Genomic DNA, 23,747 nt, shown 5'->3' on the forward strand with positions numbered 1-23,747 from the left:
TAATGAAACACATCCAAGAAATCACCAAGTTCAGAGAACTCCAGGGGCTCCAGAGTTCAAATCTGAGTTATAGAGATTATCTTCTATTGGAATTGTTTAGTAAACCAGCCTCCACTCAATCATGGAGACACAAGCTTGGCTGGAGAAAGTTAAGAATCTCTTTCCCGCTGGATTACTCACACAAGCAAGAAGAACTCCAGTTAGAGTGGAAGTATCTAAGTAAAGAGAGCTTGCCTTCCAGTTGTTTTGGAGAGAACTGTAGGGGCAGGCAGAGATGGAAATTTATTACCGTGCTTAGGAAATTAATCTTCATAAATCTACTCCCGGTTACAGCAGGTAATGTTTTCCCTGTTCACCTTTTGCTGCTTAAAAATATTCTAAACCCTGAAGATTACTCCTGTAGTGTGTTGAGGAATTTCCAGCTGTCTTACAATCCCCTGGAGTTTACAGCTATTTTAGTTGTCTTCCAGAATGCAGTTAAAAGTCATTGTGTGGTTGGCATGGAGTTGCATGACTATTTCCTAAGGGAGGGGTAGTGTTTATATCTGTATGATTTCTAGACATTTATTCTAGGATGGGAGAACCAGCTTTGAACTGCCCTTCTCAGCTATATGAATCCTTTTGCACATTTTAACTATTTCTCTCTGGTCTTGATGCAAAAGAAATTACATGACTTTGTGGGTTATTCTCAACAGAAGAAAGTATTGGTCAAGTTGTGATTGATGGATTGTATGATTGTTGCACCTACCTTAAGGAGCATAAGGTTTCTGGGAGTATTCTGTCTTTCACCCTACAACTCCCTCTCCAAGCTGTCTGCTATCACCCTGGTTACTCACGGGTAAATGAATGTGTGTTTTTTTTTTACTGGATGTGTTCAACAGAGGTTATATTTGAGATTATATTGATTTGGCTTCCTGCACTGAATAGAGTTGGATTCAGAGATCTTAAATGGCTCCTTCCAACTTAAAACATTTATGATTTTTTTCCCCAAAAAAACTATCTTCTTTGAAATAATATGTGAAAGCAAATTCTCATAAATCAAATTAAAGCTGTCTGGTGGAGATATTGTACTGGAATTCTGGTCAGCAATTATATAGCCAAATAGATGTGAGCGTGAACAAGTTTTTCTCTTAATGTAAATTGATACCGGAAGAAAAGAGGGTATCCCTGGAATTAAGATGCTTACATTGAAACAGTCTCCTTGGCAACAGAGGTCTCTTTACTAGCATCCCATATTTTCATGCTTAAGAATGGCTATCCTTGCAAACCATTCCTCTCAAATGGGGGCTGCTTTTGCTCCCCACCAAATCAAGACAAAACAAAACCAAACAAATGGAAATGCATATAATTTGACTTGAATCTAGGCAGATTGTTTTCCCCCATATATTGTTCTCTGTCTTCCATGGGCAACGTTGAGAATTAATATGGTCCTATCAAAGCTATACTTACTTGGAACTTCATCATTGTCAAGGGTAACACGAAGGCTACTGAAATAATTTTCTCTTTTTAGGAGCTAAAAACTGCACTCAACAGCTCTCATGGGAAAGTCAAGGACTTAGCCTGAGTAGATGCTTTTACTGCTGATGCTAAACACTTCTAGTAACAAAGATCAGCTTCTACAGACTCTAGGAATGTAGCCATATGCATTGCTACGGGTTCAGAAGTTTAAATACTGAAATTCACAACCACAAATGCTATTATTATTCTACCATATCAACTTTCTTTTATTCTACCATAAAACAAACACAGAGAAAAAAATAGAACATAGTCATAATAAATAACCACTCCTGCAGTCAACCCCAGTCTAGGGTAGTCTATCCTTTTCAATATGGCCTTTCGTACAAAAATAGGAGTTTTGTTAATTTTGTCACCTTTCCAACATAACAGACTCTAACCTGCTTTTCATGCTGGACTGTGGATGCCAGATGCCCTGAGTTTACATAATGACCTGTCAGGCACAAAGAATCAGGACCATGTTCTGAACTAAGTTGCACTTCAGAAGATTTATCGTTCAAGCCTATACAGTACATAAGAATCCAGTCAACTAAAGTGCGAGACTAAATTAATCCCAGATTAGGGTCAATGGAATTCAATAGGGGTTGGATTTAGACCATTTGTGGGAACGTAGTGACTCTAGCCTGATGACTTGCTTGACTCCACCACCACCACTACCCCCCCCAGCTCTGCCTGATCTTCTCTTACATGATCCTTGTTTTCTCCCAGGATGCCTGTTTTCCTTATTGCTAGCTCCATCCTTCATTGTCACAGAAATGCATACATGTGCATCAATGGTGGGTTCCTCCCAGTTCCGCCCGGTTCCGCCGAGCCGGTAGCAGTGACGATATGACGTCACTGAACCGGTTCTGCTCCCCCCCCAGCTCCATTCCCCACCCCCCGCGTTATTCTTACCTTTTATTTGGCCCCACCCCCAATCTATTGCTGCCTCCTGAGTCCCAGCTGATGGCTAGAGGGAAAAAAACTGTTTAAACTCTTGCCCTGGGACTTCAAAGAGCTGCCCTATAGCTGATCAGTGTTAAAAGAAAACAAATGAGTAGATTGGTGCCTGCAAAAATAAATGGGTAGACCAGTGCCTGCAAAAATACATGAGTAGATCAGTACCTGCAAAAATAAATGGGTAGATCGGTACAGCTCTGCAAACAGTTAAAAGCCTGGTAGACCAGTACCTCTGCTAAATCCTAAAGAATTGTCACATGACCATCAAGCCACGCCCACAAAATAAGCCATGCCCACAGAACCTGTAGTAAAAAAATTTAGAACCCACCCCTGATGTGTATGTCCTCAAGCATTTAGCATCTAATATCTATATCCTTCCATCTACTATCCAAAAGTACATAGTTCAGTCATAACTTTAATTAGTATTTTGCTTGGAGTCAGAAGTGTTACAACTTTCCTGGTTCTGATAAAAATCTATACAGGATTAATATTAATTAAAGAAAGAGAGACATGAGTGTCAGGTTGTAATTTGAACCTTTATAGGAAGGGAAGGAATCTTGATTGTAGCCTCAAGAATTTTATGGGTATCTTACTCAGTTCTGTTTTGCTTTTTGTTTGATGCATGAGTGTATCTGATGAGATGTATATGGTATTTTAATATTTGAAAAGTGTCTGGACATGGGTGGATCCATAGTGCATTCATTTCACTTTGGAAGCAAGACCAGGCAAAGTAGAATTCCAAGATCTGGGGACAAATCTGGATGGGAATAATTTTTAAGAGCATTTCTCCTTATGTATTATTCAAGTGCTACATGAAGACGTTTATCCAGAGGCACGTAATAGAAGCTAGTAGCCATGCATCTCATTGATGCTCTGGTTCTTATCTTTTCCATCTGTTCTTTTTTAAAAAAGAAAGGAAAAAACCCGCATGCAACTCTAGAATCCACAGAAGAGAGCCACAACGATGCAGCTGTTCAAAATCTCAGGAGGTTTCTAATAAATGACACAACAAGGTGATAAAACCAGAGATACACTGATGGGAGGACGAGAGAAAAGCTGCAACAGCTACGACAAAATAAAAGATAGCAACAGCGTGCATAGGCACATCAGTGCACACACGTGCAGGTTAGGCGGAAAGTTATCTCAGAAAATTTGAACTTGGAGAAGAAATTGATCTGAATTGTACTTCCTTAGAGAAATGTGCAGATCCAAATTCATGTATTAACCTGCTTTGAATGTGTCCAAATATCCCAGGGAAGTTCTTAGCTCAAAAATAAAAATAGTAAAAGCCATTTTAAAATCTGTATTTTAGAAATTCATATTTATGTGTGTGAGAGAGAAGATGGTATATGGTAGGTAGGTAGGTAGGTAGGTAGGTAGGTAGGTAGGTAGGTAGGTAGGTAGATAGATAGATAGATAGATAGATAGATAGATAGATAGATAGATAGATAGATAGATAGATAGATAGATAGATAGATAGATAGATAGATAGATAATGGATCGATGTCGATGGATGGATAGATAGATGATGGATGGATGGATGGATGGATCGACAGATAGATAGATGATGGATCGATGAATAGATGTGGATGGATGGATAGATAGATAGATGATGGATGGATCGACAGATATAGATAGATAGATAGATAGATAGATAGATAGATAGATAGATAGATACGATAGATAGATACGATAGATAGATACGATAGATAGATAGACAGACAGACAGAAGACAGACAGATGGATGGACAGACATAGATATTAAATGGGCCCAACCAGGGGTGAATGTACATGAAATGAAAATGGATCAGAGATGCATACAGTGAATCAATTAAGAGATGTGGGGAAAACAAGTTCTCTAATTATCCTAGAGCAGATTTTTCTCCTGGTCTCTTGAAAAATTAATAATTCTCTATGCACCTCAATTTGTAATTCTTATTCACCGATGTATACCACTCAGTAGCAATAAGCAAGAAATAATAATAATAATAATCATTGCACCTCACTCTTGTTTGCCACTCTCCCCAGTTTTCCAGACGTAATCAGGATTGTATGAGCCCCAGCAAGCTCATATGCTGCAGTATTTTTGGATTTCCAGGTACAGTCATTACAACTCTGTACACACCCACACACCCACACCAATATTCCTGAAATTGTGGCGTTTCTTTGAACATGCTGATCCTCGCTGCATTGGTAATGGTGCTATTTGGTCTACATAAGCAATGACTCAAAGCCTGAACATCAGAAGTAGAAGGAAGGATAACAATGCTCGAAGGTCAACAGGTGCCCAATTATATGCACTTCCTTACCGCACTGGTTGATATTCAGCTCCTGTATGGGTATGTGGCTGGTCTCCATGCTCGTGCAGTACAAGTCCTGGTTCTGCAAATTGGCTTCTTCTCTCTCCTGCCACAGCTGGATCCAACGGATATCACAGCTGCAGTTAAAAATATTGTTTTCCAACTTCCTGTGTAGAAAGAGAACATTGAGATTGTGAGAAAAGAGAAGCAAAAAAGAAGGCAAAACACTCAGACGACGAGATGGGCGAAAAGTATCCCAGTTCCAGATATGATACAATGGTGATAATAATATAAAAATTTGGTTCATTTTAGCATCTACCTCCATGAGAGTAAACCTCACTGTATGACAGGTATAGATAGGACATTGCTAAAATTCTCCATAGAGAATTTTAGAATTTTTCATTTGTGCGGTACAATAACCAAAGATCTTGGAAGTCTTCTAGTCCAACCTCCTGTGCAAACCAGAAACCCTATAACTGTAATGGCGAACCTATGGCACGTGTGCCACAGGTGGCACGCAACGCCTCCTCTGTGGGCACACAAACCATCGCCCAGTTCAGCTCCGCCGCGCATGTACCTCCCACTGGCCAGCTGGTCTTTGGGCACGGTGCATGCACGGGGCTGTGCACAAATGGCCTTTTGGGGGTTCTGGCGCCCTTGCTTTGGGCACTCAGTCCGGAAAAGGTTAGCCATCACTGCCCTACAACATTTCAGACAAATGGTTGTCCAATCTCTTCTTAATCAACAATCATTCAGATTGTCAGGTTGACTCAGCCTTCCATCCTTCCAAGGTAGGTAAAATGAGGACCCGGATTGTGGGGGCAATAAGCTGACTTTGTATAAAAAAGAACACTGCTTAGGGGGGGCCGAAAGCCCTACTAAGCAGGTATATACAAAAGTATGAAGGCTATTGCTTAACGCATTGTAAGCCGCCCTGAGTCTCCTGAGAAAGGGCGGAATATAAATCGAACCAATAAATAAATAAATAAATAAATAAATAAATAAATAAATAAATAAATAAATAAATAAATAAATAAATAATCTACTAAACTTTGGTTGATTAATCTATGGATTCTATGGAAAACTTCACAACCGTTTATTAGCTAAGTGTGCAGATAACAAAACAGGGAGGATCAGAAAAAGACCATCATTGCTGAATCATCATTGCTGAATTTAAGTCATAGCTTGTTTTTTTTTCCCCCTTTGAAATATGTATCTCCGGCTTCTTGTTCTAAGCACCTTGACATTCATAAGGTCATGCAGGGATCATGAGTTTTCATTTAGCTTTTCTCCTCTTCTCCTTGCCCAGACATGCTCAATAAATTCAAGGCTCTCCCCATAATACCCCCTGTCTTAATGCATTGACTATGAGCTCCTGCTGCTCGGGGAGATGAGGCAACTTACAACCCATCATGCAATTTAATTGAATGAAGCAGCCAGCTTTATATACTGTTTGACCTCATTGACCCAGCTGGCAAGGCTGATGTTTTAATGTACTCTGTTTAAAAGACACTTATGTTTTATATACTGATAATTTTTATTATTATTGATTTTTATTTTTTTTTACAACTTGCAGTATCGCTGCTGTATACCCGAAAGTATATTTACTTTCGCTCAAGAGTTTCCCGTTTCTATGCAAAAAGATAAATGCTGGAAGATTCCTTGTGGGCATCTAGAACAGAAGTCTTCAAACTTGGCAGCTTTAAGACTTGTGGACTTCAACTCCCAGAATTCTCCAGCCAGCTATGCTGGGAGTTGAAGTCCACAAGTCTTAAAGCTGCCAAGTTTGAAGACTTCTGTTCTAGAAGCTAAATCAGAATACTGGAACACTGGTGAAATTTTGGAAATAGAAGCAGAAATAATATTAAAAATGATAGGAATGACAAGAACCCCAAAACAGTGGCCAGGCTGGCTCGTTTTCTTTATAAGTTTTTTAACATCTTCTCTTTCTTTGCTGGACCAACTGGACCATGGATGGTTGTAATGCCAAGATGAAAAGCAGGGTGAGGACATTATTGGTGGTTCAAAACCATATATTGAGTTTTATATCGAAGGCAGAAAGAGGCTTAACTTTCTGCTTGTTGAGTATATTAAGACTCCTTCCTTTCTTCCTTCCTCCCTCCCTCCCTCCCATCCATCCATCCTTCATCTATCATCCATCCATCCATCCATCCATCCATCCATCCATCCATCCATCCATGATCCATCTCTCCCTCCCTCCCTCCCTCCCTCCCTCCCTCCCTCCCTCCCTCCCTCCCTCCCTCCCTCTCTCTCTCTCTCTCTCTCTCTCTCTCTCTCTCTCTCTCTCTCTCATTTATTTGATCCCAATCTCATATCTAACAACTCTGGGAAGTTTACAGCATAAAACATTAAAGCAGAAAAGATATTGAAATCAACAGTCCTGGAATACAGTAGATTTATAAATAGATTTATAAGTCAATTTGCTACGTTTGTCACCTTTAAGTAGCAGGAAACAAGGCCACAGTATTCTCAGCTCTTGAATCCAGATAACTATTCTTGTATTAACAGCCAGTGCTGTGTAATAGCCAAAGTGTTGAACTGGAACCAGGGAGATTAGGATCTCATCCCTCTTTTTCCATAAATCTCATTGGCTGTTTTGGACAACCTACTCTTTCTTAGTCCAATCTATTTTAGAGGATTCCAGTGGGATTAGAATGTGGGAGATACACTCTGTATCCCAAGAAAGATGGAATCAAATTTAATGTGAAGAGGAAGGAGGATGCTATAACAGTAAGACAAGAAAATATCTTGGTCTAAATCAGCGTCTCTCAAACTTGGCAACTTGAAGATGTGTGAATGTCAACTCCCACCATTCTCCAGCCAGCCCTATTAAGTTGACATCCATACATCTTCAAGTTGCCAAGTTTGAAAAAAATGGGTTTAATTGGAAGAATCTCATAATTTGGAGCCTAGTTCCTTTGCTTGCCAAGTGTATGTTCTGCCCTGCAGGCATTGTCCTTCCAAGGTTTTTTTTCCCCCTACCTCCATGAATTTATGCATGGGCCTAGCACTGTAGACAATTCCAAAGTGAAAAATAAAGATGTTATAAATACTTTCCCCCCTGAAACTGGCCTGCTAGTGAGAGCTACTATTGCAGCCCTTCAGAAGCAGAACTGTAAGTAATATAACACAGCCTTTCAGATCATTCTTAATGCATGAGACTCTTCTATGAATAATGTAAAAGCCATGTAGAGGGAGGACAGGGATTTCTCCACTGGCTTGGCCTAGCAGCATTGATAGTATAATGCAGCCTAATGGCAATACTTAAGGGGGCGTTTGTGTAAATTAACTCCCAGCATTTTACTGGACATAGCACATGTTAATAGTGTACTAGTCTTCTGCTCCTTTGGGACTTAACAAGGGTTGAGTTTTTTCTTTTTTTTTTAGATATATATCCAGTGGTGGGTTGAGCCCGGTTCGGACTGGTTCTATAGAATCGGTAGTAAAACCGGCGGGAGGCTCCAACCACCGACCCCGACGTCATCAGAACGCTTCTGCGCGGCCCCGTTGCGAACCGGTAGTAAAGGTAAGTAGAACCCACCCCTGTATATATCCCTTGGCCACCTCCTAAGTAAATATACTGAGAGTGCAAAGTGGAAGTGTTAACACTGCATTCAGTGTGGCAGGCTGATCTATTTTCCCCCACACTCCATATAGTTAAAGCTGTGGTGGAACAGTGATTAGAATGCAGTACTGCTGGCCACTTCTGCTGTCTGCCGGCTGCTGGCAGTTTGGCAGTTCAACTCTCACCAGGCTCAAGGTTGACTCAGCCTTCCATCCTTCCGAGGTGGACAAAATGAAGACCCAGATTATTGGGGGCAATATGCTGACTCTATAAACCACTTAGAGAGGGCTGTAAAATAAGCGGTATATAAGTCCAAGTGCTATTGCTATGAAGCGCCCACAACTTCTGAGGGCAAGCTGTTCCACTGGTTAATTGTTCTTGCTGTTAGGAAGTTTCTCCTTAATTCCAGTTGGCTTCTCTCCTTGATTAGTTTCCACCCGTTGCTTCTTGTCCTGCCCTCAGGTGCTTTGGAGAATAGCTGGACTCCCTCTTCTTTGTGGCAGCCCCTGAGATATTGAGACACTATCATGTCTCCCCTAGTCCTTCTTTTCTCTAGACTACCCAAACCCAAATCCTGTAACCAATTCTTCATCAAGAACATCCCTCTGCAGCTAGGAAAATTCTGCCCAAGTTGCTAAAGAAATGAGGAAGAAGTTCAATCCCAAATTCTTCTTCCTCAAATGGATTGAAACCTGATGCACGAGGAGGAAGAAAATTCTTCCCTTTGTGCTAGTTTGACTAAAGTAACAAAGAATAAACTACAAAAGCTACATGTTTCCATGTAGGAAGGGGGGAGATCTATTCTTAGCGCCCTTTTCAAAGTCATTTTTCTTTTAGTTGTGCGGCCATCTGCTTAGAAGCTGGAACTGGACCCAGGCTGGAAATTTCCTCTTCAGGAGGGAGGGGTGATTCAGCAGCGTTTATTTTGGGAAAGGGCAAGTGAATTTAAGGTGGCATTTTAATTTTTCTAAGAGGAGGAAATTAAAAAAAAGAGTGGAGATGGAACAATCATGGAGGGAGGCTTGTTTTACAATGAGGTTCAAAGAAGGATTAAAGACTGCCGAGGAAGCTATGATTTGGTTGTTATCAGAAACATGGAGTGAGTATTTTGAGCATGGTATTTGTTGAATAAAGGTTTAAAAGATCATTACTATTGAATTTGATTTTTCAGTCTGCTAAAAGCACATTTGCTTTTATGATTGTGTGTTTCCAAGAAAAAATAGCAGGTCACAGATTTCTCAGGACGAGGTGAGGCTGTTCCTTCCCTTATTTGAAATGGAGACGACCAAAAGCTGCCTCCGAATGACTTATCTTTCATTGTGGAGAGTCCCTTGGACTGCAAGCAGATCAAGCCAGACAATCCTAAAGGAAATCAATCCTGACTGTTCTTTGGAAAGACAGATGCTGAAGCTGAAGAAGCTCAAAGACTTTCGCTACCCAAGGAGAAGAGCGGACTCACTTGGAGAAGACACTGATGCTGGGAAAGGTGGGAAGCAGAAGGAGAAGGAGATGGCAGAGGATGAAATGGTTAGATCAGGGGTGAAATCCAGCAGGTTCTGACAGGTTCTGGAGAACCAGTAGTGGAAATTTTGAGTAGTTTAAGAACCAGCAAATACAACCTCTGGCTGGGAATGGAAATTTTGCAATATCCTTCTCCTGGAGTGGGGTGGGAATGGAAATTTTGCAATATCCTTCTCCTGGAGTGGGGTGGGAATGGAGATTTTACAGTATCCTTCCCATTATACTGATCAATCTTTCTTATCTTCCCTGGCTTCCATTAAATACCAAAGGGAAGATTACCGTCAATAACTTTCTCAGATTGGGAAGTGTGTATGGCAAAGGGGACTTCAGAGTGATGGGCAGATGTGCAACAGATAACAACAACACTATAGTTGTTATGGCTGTAGTGTTGTATTGTATTGTATATTTTGACAGTAACACCTTAAGGAAGAAAAAGTATGAGAAATGACAAAGCAGATTTTGGCAGAACATTGGATAATGCTCTGCCATGGAATACACTGCTCCAATTAACTCAACTAACATGACAAGAAAGTATAATGGGGGAGATATATCTATCTTGACTTTTTCCTGCCTTTATCCCAAAGGATAAAGGGAAAAATGGACATAGAAGCCGTGTTATTAGTAGATATATTTTCTTTAAGGTACATTGGAGTGTCTAAACCACCTAGGCAGGCAAAGCCAAGATAATTATAAGAAACTAGAAATCACTAATTTCTAAACACACATATACACAAAATTACAGCACCTTCAAAATAAGGTAGACAAATATACCTTTTTCTATGCAATGGAAGACCATTTAACCAAGCCTTAGAAAGCCAGAAATTTTGGATGATAATTAGAGAGAACCTGTATGTAGAAAGAGATACCATCTTTTTTGGAGTATAAGACACATCTTTCCCCCCCCTAAAAGAGGCTGAAAATTTGGGTGCGTCTTATACTCCGAATGTAGCTTTTTCAAAGATTTTTTCAGCCCTAACGAGGCGCTAGCAAGTGAAGCAATCTTCTGCGCTTCGCCTGCTTTTCTCATTGCTGCTCCCTCCGACGATCAGCTGTGGAAGATGGAAAGCTAAGCCAACCTTGAGCCTGGTGAGATTTGATTTGCCAAATTGCAGGCAGCCGGCAGTCAGCAGAAGTAGCCTGCAGTACCGCACTCTAACCACTGCACCACCGCGGTTCACCATGGATCACCCCTCTCACGCAGGCCTGCCTGCTATCTATGTTCCATAAACCCTGGTTCTACTTAAAATCCAATCTGAAAATGCCAGATCTCCATTGTCACAAACCCAATTCTCTTCCTTCAAACTATCAACTGAAATAGGGCAAGAAAATGTTTATGCTACCATTAGCGCAGAGGATCAAGGCCAATGTTTTTGCCAGATGCCCTCCCCGAGAATGGGTGTTGCTTATCTGTGCAATGTAGCCATTGGTCTTCTCTTCATTTAACCACTTGACAGCTAGGAAAAAATAGTAATAAAATATGCTGAGGTGACATTGATGATTACACGCTGACTTTCCTTGCGTGGTTACCTTCTTCTTCTTCTTCTTCCTCTTCCTCTTCCTCTTCCTCTTCCTCTTCCTCTTCCTCTTCCTCTTCCTCTTCCTCTTCCTCTTCCTCTTCCTCCTCCTCCTCCTCCTCCTCCTCCTCCTCTTCCTCTTCCTCTTCCTCTTCCTCTTCTTCTTCTTCTTCTTCTTCTTCTTCTTCTTCTTCTTCTTCTTCTTCTCTAAGTCGCTTCTCACAGTTTTATTGATCTCAGATAAGGATGAATGGGATATCCCTGTGATCTTCTGGGATGAATCCTACATAACGTATAGATGTTTTTATTTCTCAGGCACAACTATGCTAAAACTCCACAAAATAGGTTACCAGGGCAGCTTTCCATTGATTTCGTGTCCGCTTATTCTTTCTGAGCAGGGCTGGATGCTTTATCTATAATTCAGAAGGCTGCAAACCCACTAGATCCTGAAGGACTTCGCGGGTCCTGAAGGAGATGCTAAACTATCACTCTACAATGGTAGGAATGCTGTTTTCAGTTGTTGCAACAAAGGAGGCCGAAATGTCTCTGTTTTGTTGGGCTTGTGTCAGAAACACAGCCAAGCCCCTGGCACAAACATGCAGGCTTTTCAGGTAGCTTGTAAGATTCCAGTCAATGCCAGTTGAATGCCCAGCTTTCAATATTTTTGAAGTCTAGCAAAACCAACACCAATATGGCTGTGGCTTGACTATAAAAGGCATTTATTAGGCTTTGCCAAGTTACAATATTTAAATCTTTCTTGGTCGAGAGGGAATCTGGGCATATAATCTAAGCATGTACATAATGCTAAACCAACGTTTCTTTCTTTCTTTCTTTCTTTCTTTCTTTCTTTCTTTCTTTCTTTCTTTCTTTCTTTCTTTCTTTCTTTCTTTCTTTCTTCCTTCCTTCCTTCCTTCCTTCCTTCCTTCCTTCCTTCCTTCCTTCCTTTCTTTCTTTCTTATTGGTAACAGTGGTGAAATTCAATTTTTTTTACTACCGGTTCTGTGGATGTGGCTTGGTGGGCATGGCAGGGGAAGGATACTGCAAAATCTCCATTTCCACCCCACTCCAGGGGAAGGATACTGCAAAATCTCCATTCCCACTCCACTCCACTCCAGGGGAAGCATACAGCAAAATCTCCATTCCCTCACCACTTCTGGGGGAAGGATATTGCAAAATTTCCATTCCCACCCAACTCCACTCTAGGGGAAGGACACTGCAAAATCCCCATTCCCTCCCCACTCCAGGGGAAGGACACTGCAAAATCCCCATTTCATCCCCACTCCTGGGGGAAGGATACTGCAAAATTTCCATTCACACCCAACTCCACTCCAGGGGAAGGACACTGCAAAATCCCCATTCCCTCCCCACTCCAGGGGAAGGACACTGCAAAATCCCCATTTCATCCCCACTCCTGGGGGAAGGATATTGCAAAACCTCCGTTCCCATCCCACTATGGGGCCAGCCAGAGGTGGTATTTGCCGTTTCGCCGAACTACTCAAAATTTCCACTACCGGTTCTCCAGAACCTGTCAGAACCTGCTGGATTTCACCCCTGATTGGTAGTCCTTGGCTTACGGCCACAATTGAGTTCAAAATTTCTGATGCTAAGGGGAAACATTTGTTAAGTGAGTTTTACCCCATTTTACGACCTTTCTTGCCACAGTTGTTAAGTGAATCAGTGCATTTCTTAAGTTAGTAACCCGGTTGTGAAGTGAATCTAGCTTCCCCATTGAATTTGCTTGTTAGAAGGTCACAAAAGGGGATCACTTAACACTAGGGCATTGTAACCGTCATAAATATGAGTTAGGTTGCCAGGCGTCTGAATCTTGATCATGTGATCATGGGGATGCTGCAAAGGTTGTAAATGTGAAAAATAATCACATAATCCTAAATCACATTCTTCACTGCTTGTGTAACTTTGAATGGTCACGAAACGAACTGTTGTTAAGTCGAGAGAAAAGCCTAATGCTGGGAAAGATTGAGGGCAAAAGAAGAAGGGAACGGCAGAGAACGAGGTGGCTGGATGGAGTCACTGAAGTAGTCGGCGTGAGCTTAAATGGTCTCCGGGGGATGGTAGAGGACAGGAAGGCCTGGAGGAACATTGTCCATGGGGTCACGATGGGTCGGACACAACTTCACAACTAACAACAACAATAGCCTCCTGAATGAAAACTTACAGTTCTGTAAGCCTCAGCGTCTTGAAGAGTAACCACGAAAGAGTGGTCAACCGGTTACCTGAGAGATTTCTGGGGACAAAAAAGAGAAAGAATTTACAATCAATCAATCAGTCATCATCTCCTCTTCTTTGCAACTTTTTCTCCTCTGCAAGCAAGTAGTGTAAATTGAAACAAAAAAAAGCCCAAAATAGTTAGAACTGAAAATATGACAAGTTTGGAATTAAACCAGAATTCCCCTTCCATTTAAATCTTAAAAGGAGAACAATAAAGTTGAGGGAAAATTTGACAGCATGTGAAATGTTCTCTCTGAGCATAGATATTATTAAATTAGGAATAATCTGTAGCTGTTATTTCCAATGATTAATTAGTAATCTTTTTTTAAAGGAAAGAAGAATCAGTAAGCAAGCAAATATTGATCAAAATAGCATATGCATTCCAGCCATTTTTAAAGCAAAGTTCTATGTCCAGAATATTTTTTTTAATACATTTTTATACATTCATCAGAATCCAGCAACTAACATAAATTATCCATATTAGCAACCATGTATTTACTTTATGGGTTTTTTGTTTACCTATTTCATTCCAAAATATTTACTATTCCAAAATTGTGCAGGCAATTTCATTGCTTCTAATTCGTCATCAATATATGAGCAATACAGAGTAATAATAGTTCGCTAGTAAAGTTATCTGTTATAAATACTATATAGTTATGTCAATGGATAAACACATAATGTACATAAATATCTGGATATAATTTGAACATTTATGATCTTAAAGAAGCCCTTTCTCTCTTATCCATAGTTCTTTCAATCTTCATAAGGAAACAATACTAACATAATCTTCAAGGCTTTTCCACCAATTCAAATATTATTATTGAGTTTCCTACATCACAGTGATTAAGTTCCAATGTGATTTGTTTTGATTTTAGCATTAGGAATGCACTCAATCATGTCTTGGGGCTATATGTGATTCTAGTCATTGTGGTTAACAAATCATGGTTAACAAAGTCATAGCTTAACACAATTTGTAAATCCAATCAAGAAATGCAAAGCTATGAGGAAAATTAATGTAATGTAGTACAATATGGTATAATTCAGTAGGGTAAAGTAGAGTAGGGCAGGGTAGGGTATCTTATGGCATCTAACAGCATTGTAACCAGACCAGTTTACTAGACTGTTAAATTCCATAGACTTTGCATGCATGGATCAAATTTTTGCAGTGTTTTAACTCATTTGCGTAATAACATAACTTTGACATTTGAATGATATAATGTGCATCAATTACATAGTTTGTTTGGTGACATCATCATGCAAATTACAGAAAAAGGATGCAAACTATGTCACCCCAATAATATCCCACTCTCCAATTTAACCATCAGCAATTAAAGTCATACAAAAGTATAAAACAAATATTTTCTCCATCAAATGACACAACAAAGTTCCTGCTTGTAGCAATAAAAAGTTGGTAGACGATGCTGGAGAAGACTCCTGTGAGTCCCTTGGACTGCAAGGCGATCAAACCAGTCAGTCCTAGAGGAGATCAACCCTGACCGCTCTTTAGAAAGCCAGATCCTGAAGATGAAACTCAAATCCTTTGGCCACCTAATGAGAATGAAGGACTCACTGGAGAAGAGCCTAATGCTGGGAAAGATTGAGGGCAAAAGAAGAACGGGACGACAGAGAACGAGGTGGCTGGATGGAGTCACTGAAGCAGTCGGTGTGAATTTAAATGGACTCCAGGGGATGGTAGAGGACAGGAAGGCCTGGAGGAACCTTGTCCATGGGGCCACGATGGGTTGGACATGACTTCACAACTAACAACAACAAGGCAGTCTTTATGTTGAAGAGCATATTTCTATGATCTTTGGCTTTGATTCTGATTCTCACTCTACAATATATGTAATCCAATGCAAACCTTAGCATCTTAAAACTAGAGTAGAGCATAATGATCCAGGTGGCAGGTTGTATATAAAAAAATGGGAAGATACCAGAAAGGTAACTTTACAAAATCTAGAGTAGGGAATTTTAACACCAAGGGAATGAGAAAAAGAGGCCTAAATTTGTTTCTTGCATCTTTGTGTTATTCACGTTGAGACTGTTGCCATGGCAACCTGAGATCAACTTCATAGTCCCCACTCCGGCTGGGAAAGGCATAACCCCTCCCCTAGAATGTGAAATCTATTTACCCCAGGAACTATTTATAAGCCAGCATCCTCAACTGCCCCAACCCTTCACTCTTTTTCCAAGATATTTTGGGCAAATATCTTGTTTAAAGGAGAGAGGGAAGAGGAGAGAAAGAGAGAAATTACAATCAAGAATGTTTCATTTGCACAATGCGGTCAGTTTAAACACCTTCGATTTTGTTGACCCATTATATATAGATTTCTGTAAGTAAATATTTTAAAGCATTGAGCATATAATGTAAGTCCATATAGATTCTCAGTCATTCAGGTCATGGTTGTCCAAAAGGTGTTTTTTCAGGAGGCAACTGGATTTCCTTATTTTTTCTTTGAAGACGTTTTGCTTCTCATTCCAAGAAGCTTCTTCAGCTCTGACTGGATGGTGAGGAATGGAAGGATTTATATTCCTTGCAGGGAGTTCGTCATTTGCATTCTTTTAAAGAGTCACTGAGGCCACTTGGAGGTTTGTCTGTGTCCTTAAGGAATATAAATCCTTTCATTCCCCACCATCCAGTCAGAGCTGAAGAAGCTTCTTGGAATGAGAAGCAAAACGTCTTCAAAGAAAAAACCAGAAAGTCCAGTTGCCTCCTGAAAAAGCACCTTTGGGACATATAATGTAAGGATGCATGTCAGTCAACATTTAAAAAATGAGGGACAATACTCCACTGCTGGCCTTTTTCAAAGAACTATTTAGAAATATCCTTAAAGAAATCCCACCCATTTTCATTCACAAATTTCTGCAATGTGTTAATTCTGCGACGGTTTGATGTAAACTCATGAAGATATTTTTTTTATTTTATAAAACAAATATTCATATCTCTTCCATATAAATATTTTCAGCATATGTTTACCAAGTTCTTATACGGCTACTTCTTTTAATGTGCAAGTTTCCATGGCATAAACTTTTTTCTGTCAAAAAAATATTTTTGTTGTTGTTATCAACCCAAGAAAGATTAAACCCTAATGGACTCCATTCAATATTGAAATAAATATCCACGGTGGCGCAGTGGTTAGAATGCAGTACTGCAGGCTACTTCTGCTAATCGCTGGCTGGCTGCAATTTGACAGTTCGAATCTCACCAGGCTCAAGCTTTTGACTCAGCTTTCCATTCTTCCGAGGTCGGTAAAATGAGGAGCCAGATAGTTGGGGGCAATAGGCTGACTCTGTAAACTGCTTAGAGAGGGCTGTAAAGCACTGTGAAGCGGTATATAAGTCTAAATGCTATTGCTATTGCTAAATCTCAAATTCAGTCCCACACATATCCTTGAAACTTCCCCTTTATATTATATCTTTTGACCCAAAGTTGTTTTACACATACACCAAAACAGTGATACTTCTATGCAAAAATGCTTCGCCGTTATGATTGGAATAAAATTCAGAATTCCTTTGGTACACATACTATGCAAAATTGTAATGTAGCTTTGTTGAGCAGATTTTATATGAGTCATCTGTAATGTTTCTGACATAAGGAAAGAGTGTGAAATCATCATGTGGTTTGGGGAAAACATACAAGAATCAGCCACAGGACTTGATAAACCATGATCAGCAGCTTAGCACCTTATCTGAAGCCAATTGTGGTTTATTCAACAAGTCGTCTCTTGCCGTACTGCTTGAATCAGCTTCCTTTCCCTTGCAGTACATATACATGGACAGCTTCACAACCTAAAACCCTTCATTCATGTTGCATTGCCACTGTGTAAAATGTTATATTTCTCCTAAAACCATCCATAGTTCCACTGTTCTCTCACTCACACCGTATGTCTCACACATGCTTCCTAAGAGTTATGCAAGCCACAGGATTCTTCCCTTCTTTCGCCTTGCGCACCGTTCTTTCCAAGCTCTACTGCCCATTATAAAGCCCTCTTGTTGTGACCTTGTTTGCCGCCACAAATGGCAAGGTGCGCGAATCGTGAGCAAGAAGCCCAGAGGCTCATTAAGGGCACAGCAGCCTGCTAAAGGAAATGCTCGGAGCCAGGAGAGAGGAAGTCACGAAGCAAGCTCTGGGAAGTCGAGGCCATCACAGCCTACAACAAGATCACTATTTAACTCTTCGCATGCGCTCCACACACAAAGCCGCCAGCTGCTACTGTGGGTCCTGCTCAAGGCTTAGGAGATCCAGAGAGACCTGTAGTCTTTGGCATTCAAATACCGTTCTGTTCAGGATTTGGGAGAACATCGACATGGTGCATTGTGGAAGAAGCTATAGTTCAATCTCAGCCTTCCACAGATGTGAGCTTGTAAGGCTGACATGATGGGAAACAGAAATAGCTTCTGTTTCCTTCAAACTAATGAATGAATCTGCCCCAGTAGTGTTTATGGTAGAAGGGTCACAGCCACCTACCTGACTGTCTCTGTCCCATTTTCCACGCATTAATTTTTAACTTAGGTTCTCGTAGCACAGTAAGTCATCAGGTGGTGTGTTTAGTTTAAGGTGCCATGTAAAAAGCAATAGCACTTACACTGCACAGCCCTCTCTAAGTGATTTACAGAGTCAGCATATTGCCCCCAACAATCTGGGTCCTCATTTTATACGCTGTTGGAAGATATGATTCACTCTTCTCCTAGAAAAAGGAAAAGAAACTAAAAAAAAAATATTAAAAGAGCAGGAAAATTCCCCTAAAAGAAAATAAGCAGAAACTCAGGCAGAAGTTTCAGCCCCCACCTTTGTCAATGGGCCATGAATGGTCAATGAAGCCACCCTATTTTCCACAACAAAGGAAAGACAAAATTACAGGGGCCTGCAATATCCAAACAGGTATGGGACACAGAAAAAAGCAAACACCCAAAAAGGAAAAGAAATCAAGCCAAAGTAATTAGAATTTTAAACACATGAGAAAAGGAGATATTCCCTAAAACACAGTAATAGCAAACTGATTAATTATAGGAAACAAACAACTACAAAGGGCTAGGAAAAACAGAGACTGTTTTTCTATAAAAACAGTCTGTTTTTCTACTGTTTTCTACTGTTTGGACTATAAAACAATTACTTATTTGCCAGATCCAGGATGGAATAACCCAATCACAAAAAAGCAGGATTTAAACACCATAAAACAATCACATACACAAATCAAAGGATTCACATGCCAAATCAAAAGAATTTCAAAAGACTTTAAAGGGTCACATAGAAAATGAAAAGACCTTTTAGGATATAAAAAAAGGGTTATTCTTACAGTTCAAACAGGCTAGCCTCAGAACGCTGTGCTTGTATTTGTTTCTTGCCTGCCTTCCTATGAACAATAAACTAATTCTGCTCTCAAGCAGCTGACCTCCAATCATTTCGAAGTTATCTCCAGCTGGGAGTTTTGAATTCAAGAAGGGAAAGCTCTCCCTTCCAACAATCCTTAAAGGGAAAGGCTTCTTTTTTCCTTCCAACAATACCTGGAAGGATGGAAGGCTGAGTCAACCTTGAGCCTGGGGAGATTTGAACTGCCAAATTTCAGGCAGCCATTAGTCTGCAGACGTAGCCTGCAGTACTGCACTCTAACCACTGAGCCACCAAGGCGCTTTACCATAATGGTAACGATATCATTATGGTCTCCAAAGTCCATAAATGCATATGTAAATTTACCAACTTTGGCTTAATCAAACCCTGATTAGGCAAACCTGAATTCAGTGTAAATCGAAAAAGTTTCAAATATTTCTTTCCTTTTTCTTTTCTGATGGGAGGGGAATGTCTGAAAAATATACCATATGAGAGGGAAAAATGAGGGAGATTTTATGATGAGCTACTTTTAAAAGGCTAAAGTGTCACAGCCAAATACCTTACTGTGGAGGGAGGTGAGTAGGACCTTAGAAAGGTAAAGGTAAAGGTAAAGGTTCCCCTTGTACATATGTGCTAGTCATTCCTGACTCTAGGGGGCGGTGCTCATCTCCATTTCAAAGCCGAAGAGCCAGTGCTGTCCGAAGATGACTCCGGGGTCATATGGCCGGCATGACTCAACACCAAAGGTGCCCGGTACGCTTTTACCTTCCCACCAAAGGTGGTCCCTATTTTTCTACTTGCATTTTTTATGTGCTTTCGAATTGCTAGGTTGGCAGAAGCTGGGACAAGTAACAGGAGCTCACCCCATTACGCAGGACTAGGGATTCGAACCGCTGAACTGCCGACCTTTTGATCGACAAGCTCAGCTTCTTAGCCACTGAGCCACCACGTCCCTGAGTAGGGCCAGACAAATAAAGCTAACAATTATGGTTCATGTTAACTATTCATAACCTTAGTCTGAAGTCAAGTTTTCAGCTTAGGTTCCTTTGACAAGTGCACTTTGCCAAGATAATGTTCACCAAAGGGAACTTAAGCTATTCACTATGTACAAAGTAGGGCTGGGCATGAGTGTCATTTCAAGAAATCTCTGAAGAGGATGATTCTTTTGTGCAAGCGAAGTAGAAATTCTCCACAATTTTGCAAATGCAAGAGTCTTCCTTCAATGGGGGGGAGGGGGGGCATCAGCCCTACTATGGAAAAAAGACGCATGAGAAAAGTCCTCCTTGGATTCCCCTGGAAATCTCTCCCTTGAAATTAAAAAGTTAGAAAGCCAGAAAGAATGAAGAACCAGATATATTGTACACGGTGAATAAGAACTTGGCCGCCTCGTTGATAATTCAGCGCAAGAACTGAGTTATACTGCACTCCTGAGCCTTTCGCCAATCTCTGTTTTTCAAAGAAGTTTTTCTTTACTAGGAAAAAAAATGCACGCATTTGACTCCTGAGGTGAGCACAAAGCTCATCCGTTTTTTGGAGGGAGACAAAGAAACCCCAATATAGAAACTGAAGAGAACTTTTGCCACGTTCCTGGAGATATTAATCGAAGAGCCTGAGTAGAGCATAGGCAGCAGTGGTGGGATTCAATTTTTTTTACTACCTGTTCTGTGGGCTTGGCTTGGTGGGCGTGGCAGGGGAAGGATATTGTAAAATCTCCATTCCGTCCCCACTCCAGGGGAAGGATACTGTAAAATCTCCATTCCCTCCCCACTCCAGGGGAAGGATACTGTAAAATCTCCATTCCCTCTCCATTCCAGGGGAAGGATACTGTAAAATCTCCATTCCCTCCCCACTCCAGGGGAAGGATACTGTAAAATCTCCATTCCAGGGGAAGGATACTGTAAAATCTCCATTCCCTCCCCACTCCAGGGGAAGGATACTGTAAAATCTCCATTCCCTCCCCACTCCAGGGGAAGGATACTGTAAAATCTCCATTCCCTCTCCATTCCAGGGGAAGGATACTGTAAAATCTCCATTCCCTCCCCACTCCAGGGGAAGGATACTGTAAAATCTCCATTCCAGGGGAAGGATACTGTAAAATCTCCATTCCCTCCCCACTCCAGGGGAAGGATACTGTAAAATCTCCATTCCCTCCCCACTCCAGGGGAAGGATACTGTAAAATCTCCATTTCCTTCCGATCAGCTGGGACTCAGAAGGCAGAGAATAAATGGGAGTGGGGCCAGTCAGAGATGGTATTTACCAGTTCTCCAAACTACTCAAAATTTCCGCTACCGGTTCTCCAGAACCGGTCAGAACCTGCTAAATACCACCTCTGATAGGCAGTCGAGTATTCAATAGTGGCCCCTGAGGAAACATGGCAATGACACTGCTGCCTTCTCTTTCTCACAAGTAGGCTTTTTGTTACAGTTGTGGTTAACAACTCCCCTAAATATAGCCACACCAAGGGGTTAGAAATTAACTCTTCCAAAATGAAAATTCCACTGTTTATCGATATTATCAATCACCGTGGAATATCAATGGCTTTTCAATGGAGCAGGTCAAGCAATGGTGGGATTTAGCTGGTTCGGATCTGTTGCAATCTGCCCTCCCGGGCGCTATGCCATCCTATTTAGCCACGTTTTGTAAGTCACGTGCATGCGTGCAAGCCACACACACGAGCAAAGCACATGCACGGAAGGGCGCGCGCATGCGCAGAAGCCACGTGCACTGACATTTTCGGTGCTGGGTGAACCGGTTGTTAAATTATATGAAGCCTACCTCTGAGGTCAAGGTCTTTAAATATCTCAGTGTTTACTTCCAGTCCTTCACTTCCAGCATCTGTCAAATCCATGAATTTATAGCCCAGGCTCAAAAGGCCGCTAATGCAATAATTAGATACACTAGCTGCAACAGAAACTTTTCAGTTCCAGCTTACCATTATATCATCGGATGCTTAAATGCTAAGCCTTTTGCCATTTGGCAGACAATCCGGTGCTTATCCTAATAAAGTACATTGCATTTTTGGAGTCCTGTAATCAAAATTTATCAGGATTTTAGGGAGTTGTTGTGTTTTGCTTCACCTTCTGTTGTGGCCTGTGCAGCTAGTAGCTGATTCAGACAGCGAGGAGGCTGGTGTGGTGCTGTGCCAGCAGCCTGTGCAGCTGGCACTCGAGTCAGACAATAAGGAGGCTGGAGAAGATGTGGTGCCAGAGGTGGGGATTCAGCCAAGGCCTTCAGAACCTCTAGAAGCTCCCTTACGTGAAGAGGATGAAGAGGAGGAGCTTCTTCTCAATGCACGGGCGCGCAGAGCTGCCAAAAGGCAGGAGTGGCTCCTCAGGAGGAGGTCTCCTCGAGAGTAAGGCTTGGGGCTAATTGGCCACTCCCTTAGCCTATTTAAGGAAGGATGACGACTGAAGCAATTTGCAGGGAACAACTTCTTTCACATACCTTCATGTCTTGTCTTGCTTATCTTATCAGCTTCCTGCAAATTGCTTCTGGGCATTCTGCCAACCACAGTAAGCTTTCTTTGAATTTTTGGCGGCTGTTAATGCAGTTAATTAACAGCCGTTGTTGTAAAAGACTGATTTATTTAGTAAACCAAGGTTTGAATGGACTTTGTGTGTGCTGCGTTCTTTGGGGTCCGTAGCTGGGGCAGAACACCTTCCAGGACAGCCAGCGTGAGAAGACGCTGCTTGAAATACAGACGAAGTTGATCCGTTGGAGGTGAGTTGCTGACTCAACCTATTTTCACAAGTAAGTTGACTTCTGCTTAGAAGAGACAGGTCATCCTTCACTTACAGCAATTCATTTAGTGACCCTTCAAAGTTACAACGGCACCGGCAGAAAGATAACGAACATAAAATAAAAACCACGGATCCCACATCGACCGAATGTCCCAGAATAGCCTTGCCCAAATAGACGAGATTCGACTTACAACAGTTTTTTAGTGACAATCCAAAGTTACAACTTTGCACTGAAAAAAAGTGACTTATGAACGTTTTTCATTCTTGCAAACGTTGCGGCATCCCTAAGGTCATGTGATCAAAATTCAACGGCTCATATTTATGATGGTTGCACTGGGAACACGTGATGACATTTTTGGGACCTTTTGGCCAGCAAAGTCAATGGGGAAGCCAGATACATAGAACAAACGAATTACTTACTTTACAACTGCAGTGATTTACTTAACAACGGTGGCCAAAAAAGGGTCATAAAATGGGGCAAAATTCACTTAACCAACTGCCTTGCTTAGCAATAGAAATCTGGGGCTCAATTGTGGTCATAAGTCGAGGACTACCTGTATACCAAGAAAACTTCTCCCTCCATGCCTAATATGACTGGGCCCTATCAGAAGACGTCAAAAAGCACTTTGATTTAGATGTCCAGAAGGACAGAGTTGATACACCTCCTGACTGCCTTAAAAAGAAATCTCTTTTATAGTCTTTTTGAGACTCATAAATACTTCCTTGGGATTACTTCTTTTTGCATACAGAGTACAACACCCTACTATTGATGGAGGAAAGGTTTAGTAGTCTTCCATATGTTTCTGAGATGTTATTTCAGTATCCTAGGCAACATAGGTAAACCATGGCTGTTCAAAGAATCTTCTTATTCACTGCTTCCAGGTAAAGTTTTACCTGGAAGTCTTAGCTGTCAATAACTTCTTCAGCTTCAACCTCAATAATACATGAACAAACAATCAATACAAACTCAAGGTAAACCGCTCCAAACTCGATTGCAGACTAGAAGACCTCTGAGGTCCCTCCCCATCCTATAATTCTATGTTCTAAGCCCCGTCATTCAAAAAACACTGTAT

At 41.1% G+C, this 23,747-nt stretch overlaps 1 protein-coding gene across 6 annotated transcripts in view; it reads right to left on the reverse strand.

Annotated features, from left to right (window-relative positions):
• Positions 1 to 23,747, reverse strand: part of NTRK3 (neurotrophic receptor tyrosine kinase 3) — a 467,456-nt gene that overhangs the window by 271,203 nt on the left and 172,506 nt on the right. For all 6 annotated transcript variants that reach the window (XM_087878354.1, XM_087878355.1, XM_087878353.1 and 3 more), the window contains exons 4-5: positions 13,552 to 13,620; positions 4,764 to 4,921 (exon numbers count right to left, since the gene is read on the reverse strand). In XM_087878354.1, coding sequence (XP_087734480.1) covers positions 4,764 to 4,921; positions 13,552 to 13,620 — 227 coding nt within the window. The remainder of the gene's footprint in view (positions 1 to 4,763; positions 4,922 to 13,551; positions 13,621 to 23,747) is intronic.

This window comes from Pantherophis guttatus, chromosome 13, assembly GCF_059756535.1.
Source record: "Pantherophis guttatus breed Tessera chromosome 13, ASM5975653v1, whole genome shotgun sequence".
Classification (NCBI taxonomy): domain Eukaryota; kingdom Metazoa; phylum Chordata; class Lepidosauria; order Squamata; family Colubridae; genus Pantherophis; species Pantherophis guttatus.